Source organism: Buceros rhinoceros, unplaced genomic scaffold, assembly GCF_000710305.1.
Source record: "Buceros rhinoceros silvestris isolate BGI_N320 unplaced genomic scaffold, ASM71030v1 scaffold9041, whole genome shotgun sequence".
NCBI lineage: Eukaryota > Metazoa > Chordata > Aves > Bucerotiformes > Bucerotidae > Buceros > Buceros rhinoceros.
In genome coordinates, this window is record NW_010396022.1 from 60,093 (window position 1) to 65,690 (window position 5,598).

A 5,598-nucleotide genomic window follows, 5' to 3' on the forward strand; every position below is an offset into this window, starting at 1 on the left:
TGCTGAGGAACCTGATTTCTCCTCCTGAATTCCCTCGTGGCACTTGACTTCTGCCGCTACAAGGTGGGACAGGTTTGGGCTCTCGATCACCACCTGAGCTTGGTGCACTCGAACTCAAGAAAGCGAGCTTGGCTGAAGGCTCAGCCGTGCCGAACATGGCCAGACTTCTTCTTCTCTCTCGTTTTTTTTCTGGTTGTTTTTTGGGGGGATTATTTTTTTTTTAAGGAAATATTAAGGTTAACTGAGAACCAAGGACTTTCTGTCCCTTGCTGGGCTAACCCAGGAGGAATAGAAAAGGCCTTTGGAAATCATTTCCATGTAGTGAAAAGTATCAGATAAAATGTGGAGTGCAAAGATTGCAGCAGCAAGATGAAAGAAAAGGGTCAAAGGAGAATAAGGAAAGGAAAAGGAGGTATGTGGCAGACAAAAGGAAGATTGCAAGAAGAGATTAAGATGTTTTTCAAGTACAGGAGGAACAAGAGGTCAGTGAAGGACCTTTAGGAGATGACAAGGGTAATTTAATGACAGAAGAGGCAGATATTGCAAAAAAATTAAATTAATTTTTTTCCCAGTGTTCAGGAAGGAAGATGAGGGAAGCATGCCAGGTTTTTTCTTTCTTCTTGCAGAGAGGAAGGAGAAATACTGAAGGATATAGAGGATCAGGGCAATAGAGATAATCAGGAAATTAGAACAAAACAAAGTAAAACTGAACCAGAGGGATGCTGTGTCAGCACACAGGCTGCCAATAGAGCAAAGGGATTGTCTGTGACTTGATGAGAAGAGAAAACAAAACCAACAATGACATTCCTCCGCTGGGACTCCTCCTTCAGTGATGCTCCAGAAAGGAAAGTGAGGGGGGAGAAAAGCATCCAAAGCAGGACAGTGGTGTAAACCAGAAGTATAGGATACAGCAGAAAGAGAGAGATCTGAAAACTCTTTAGAAATGTGGCATGAGCCATGAAATAAAGACCAGTGCAATAGGAAAAAAATATTAAATACACCAGAGGACACACCAAAACCCCACTGACGTTTCCTTTCCTTACAGAGGGAGATGCTGAAGTTGATAAAAGAGTGGCCATGTTCAGAGGTGCTGGGAATTAGCACCGCCGTGTTCACCTAGTTCACACAAGCTCCCGAATATTGCAGGGCTCAGTACGCCATCCGTCAGCACCTGTATTTATTGTGTAAATGCCAGAGAAATTCCCGTCAGCTCGTTTCGGGACACTGGAAGAGAAGCTCTGCATGGTGCACCTCGGAAGGGCAGCCACGCCGCAGAGCTGCCTTGATGCACGTGGGAAATTTGCACACCGTAGCTGGAGTGCTGTAAATCGGCATCCTAATTTGCAGTATCCCAACTTCTCTTCCGAGGAAAGCACAACGACTGGACCCAAAGGGAAAAAAACTGATTTTTTTTTTTCCTAGTGAAATCAGTCAGGTCTGAGCTTGACTTAGTGAGAAGTGAAGTCCATGGTGTGAATGTGGCAGGGTTTCTGGCTGTACCACTTACCCCCGTGGCCTCTGGCAAGATAACCAGTCACCCAGCTGTCTTTTGGAGAAATAAATCTTCTGTGCGCCATACATGACGTTGTGAGGAAGGGTGAACATCTGGCCCCAGCTACTGACTGGAGCACAAATCTGCATGGAGATTTTAATCTGGCATTGGCTTTTGAAAATGCTGACTTCTAGAGATTAGCGTGAGCTAGAAACTCAGGCCTTCAAATGTGCCTGGTAGGACTTAAAAGACCAGATGAGCTCTACCCCTCTGCTGCGGGTGGACAAGGGCTTTGAGCCCTCTTCCAGTGCGTGCCTTGGTGCAGGAGACTGGCTGGACACGGGCTGATCTGCCCTTTGCTGGGAGGATAGAAATGCTGGGTGTGGAGGGGGGAGCTGGCGGCTAACCTGCTGTGCTGCAGACGAAACCCGAGGGCTCTGTTCAGAAGGGAGCACGGCAGAGAAAAGCAGCCTGGTGAGTTGGGTTCTTTGATGCAAAACCAACTTTTCTTTTTTCCAGTTTTTTAACCTCCAGTTTTCTGGATTGTACTGACTGACATGCCAGGTAGAGTTTGAAGGTTATTTGAAATGCTTCAAGGATGTATCACCACACAAACTTTCTATCTACCCTTAGCTTTAACCCTTTCTCCAGCTAGTTTCAATTCTTCCTTTTCCTCTTTGGTCTGTTAATGCCTCTTGCCGCTGTTGGTCAGCTGGCTCCAGTGTATCACCAGGGAATGAGACTCCACATCGCTGGTCAGTGGAGCTGCAGAGAGAAACACTTTTGAAGAGTGGGCTACGGTCCGAAGCTAGGCTGAAAGCCTGCAAACAGGTTAAGGGCCTGATCCTGTGGCCCTCACGCAGACCCATCTCCCCAGGAAATCAGCAGGACGTGGGGTTTCCAGAAGAATTTCAGGGTTTGGTCTTGGGCTGCTGGAGTGGGGAGAAAACACAGGTTTTCTGAAGCTCAATCTTTCGTGTTTAGTGTGGGACGCTGAGTGATGACAGCCCTAACAAGAACCTGACTGAGAGAGTCCTGCAGGACGCACAGCGCTTGTTCCTGATGAATGATGTTGTGCAGCCGGTGACTGTAGATCCATACGTGACTCAGGACAACGTTCGATTTTCCAAACTGGTGGTTGATATTGTTCAGGGGAAGGATACCCTCTACCACGTCATGTATATCGGAACAGGTAAGAGCGTCAGGGCTTAAGAAAGTCCCCCCCGCTCGTTCATAGAGCTAGCAGCCCTGGAAGCTCGGCCGCGGTGTCACTGCACAGCGGTCATTCAGTACCATTTTGCATGGGAGTTACTTTGCCTGAGTAATTTAAAAGCAGGATGGACGGCTTGAAGCCGAGTCCCAAGTCAACAGACCATAAATCTACACTGTGTTTAAAACCAACAATAACATTTTCCTCCCTCTTGTAAAAACATGTTTCGACTACTATCACAGCGGGGGAAGAGCAGAGGTCGCTGAAATGCTCTGTGGTTTCATGCAGGGAAGTTGCTCCTCTGCACTATGACACACGCATCTCTAACTACGCGATAATAGTGCTTCCCCTCCCGGCTCGCCCGAGGTTTTAATTGTGTCTTTCTTTGCACTTCCGCGTGCCCACCGGTGCGCCACTCGCAGTGCTGTCGGGGACGGGCGCACTCCGCAGCATAATGCAGGTGGGGAAGCTGAGGCAAGCGCTTTTTTGTGGTAGCAGAGTGAGCCGGTGGTAGAACTAAGTGCATGATTTAGTCTCTTGATTTCTACTGCCATCCTCTAATGAGCAGGGCACATGGCCCCTTCTGAAAAGCACGGGGATCTTGGATAGATGAAAGATGCTGAAGAAGGACAAAGTGTTATAAATGGTTGTCTTAACCCATATTCGTACTAATGATAGAGGTTAAATTAAACAGTTGGATTAATCGGCGCATATGGCCGGCCTCATGGGTATAATGTTGATATCCTCTATTGCAGAAGCTTTGACTTTAGAATAAGATGGATTGCTCCCGTAAGTGTTCGTTTAATCTCACATCTGAATGCAGTCAGTGCCTCGTTCTCATGTTACCACCTTCCAGGACTGTGTCATCATTTATCTAACTTTTACCACCATTTACTTCCAAAGTGATCGTCTTGGATGTGTTCTAGTAATATTCCCTCCGTGTGAGCCTCTATGGGCATCGATTCTGGTGAGAAGAGCGTACTTAAATGGAAATACAACGTGGTCCTGCCATTTTGATATCTTGATATTTTAAGTGAGGGCTCCCGCCTCCGAAGCCTGAGAGAAAGCTGGAATACTTCCCGCCCCATACCGTTTGTGGAGAAAGGTCCACTGCCGTAACCTTAGTGCCCGATTTGTGTTTGCTTTCTGGCCCTGGTTGGTGGTGACTGAGGAGTAAGCTCTGCTGGACCTAAACCATTGAAATCAGTCAAATGCTTGAGCAGAGACAGCCCTGCCCAAAGACAGCCCTGAAAACAAACTCAGTCCCAAGACAAACTCAGTCCAAACTTGGGTCTTGTTCCACACTTAAGGCTCTCCTAAAGCAGAAGAGAAGCTCTGCAGGGGAGCCAACCCCAGCACTGTGAACTGCTGAGCTTTGGCATCCACACAAAAGTTACTGGGAGAGAAAAACTAAGCGTCAGGAGCAATCGGGGCTTCTGATGAGAGATGGTGTGGTTACCCCCCTTTCCCCAGAATAAATCTCCCGCAGTTGATCAGATCTGTACATTGTTTAGGTAGGAGCTCTGTGGACACTGTCTGTGAATGCACTGCTCATGCCATAACATCCCCTTGTCGAGCCGGCAGGACGCTTCTTCCAGGAAGAGGATCAATTAGATCTGTGACCCGTGCAGTCATTACGGGGGCCTCTGAGAGTTCCAGCCGGGTTGCTGCATCTGTTGCCATTCGTCATGGCGTCAAATCGCACTGATCTGCTCCATAAACCAAAAGAAATACAGACTCGAGGCACCAGGAACGGTCCCTGCTACCGCGGGTCACCTTGCTGTGATGAGACTGTCTTCTCCCGTGGCGCTGCTGAGGAGGTGTTTCCAGGTTCTCGCTCTGCAGGTGGTTCACATCCTTTTGGTTTCCCACTAAAGGGCAGTTTCGGTAGTGTCTGAGAACCACTGAGGATGCTAGCCGCGGAGCTGGAGCCCTCTGAACCACGGGCAGCAGGTGCCCTGGGTCGGGGTTTAGAGCGCCACGTAAAGATGACATTAATATTTCCCTCAGGCAGGTGTGAAATGAAGCCAATGCCTCCAAGATTTACTTGTGCCTTGTTTCTTGTTCTGTTAGAGTATGGCACCATCTTGAAGGCCCTTTCTACCACCAACAGGAGCCTGAGGAGTTGTTATTTAGAGGAAATGCAGATCCTCCCTGACGGACAACGGGAAGCAATCAAGAGTCTCCAAATCCTGCACAGCGACAGGTCGCTCTTTGTGGGCTTAAATAACGGAGTGCTGAAAATTCCTCTGGAGAGATGCTCCATGTACAGAACAGAAGGGTAAGCAGATTTACAGCCCTGCTTTATTCCACCTCAGGTTAAGAGGAAAAGCACCGGCGAGTCGTGCTCCAGTGTGACTCAGGTTAGAAGCCACGAGACAAAAGATGGCTGGAAGTGCATCTCCTGATAGACACGTTCTTGACAGGAGCAATGAGAATGAGCAGTGGTTTTCTGTTAACAATTAATTAGTCCTTGTCAGAAATTAATTGTACGTTTACCAGGGAAAGGTTTGCAATATTTACTTGGGTTTTCTATTTCACTTGGCATTTCAGTGTCGCTTTTATGAACTCCGTGTGTTTTGCTGGTGGTCCTTGGCGGTATGGCTGCAGGTCTGTGAACGGGGGATGCAGCCAGCCTATCCTGGCGTACCCGAGGGATCACCCCTCAGACCTCGGATGAGGCAGGGCTGGGCTGCGTGGCAACTCGTTATTGCTTTTGGGACCCAGTAGCTCACCTCAGCTGTGTGTGACACGACACCTCTTATTCTGTGCTTTAAGGACAAAAGTCTTTGTTACATGGTCAGCCCTGGCTCTCGAGCAGTTTTCCACCCAGAAATACGTGTAGAAGGTTTTTGCATCCCAATGGTGTCGCTCCATTGAAAGAGGTGAAAGAGTG

At 48.2% G+C, this 5,598-nt stretch overlaps 1 protein-coding gene across 1 annotated transcript in view; it reads left to right on the forward strand.

The window, feature by feature from the left end:
• SEMA5B (sema domain, seven thrombospondin repeats (type 1 and type 1-like), transmembrane domain (TM) and short cytoplasmic domain, (semaphorin) 5B) overlaps positions 1 to 5,598 on the forward strand; it is a gene marked incomplete at its 5' end in the record, with an annotated part of 105,576 nt that overhangs the window by 51,744 nt on the left and 48,234 nt on the right. Inside the window, 2 exons of the mRNA XM_010145759.1 lie at positions 2,477 to 2,684; positions 4,776 to 4,983. Coding sequence (XP_010144061.1) covers positions 2,477 to 2,684; positions 4,776 to 4,983 — 416 coding nt within the window. The remainder of the gene's footprint in view (positions 1 to 2,476; positions 2,685 to 4,775; positions 4,984 to 5,598) is intronic.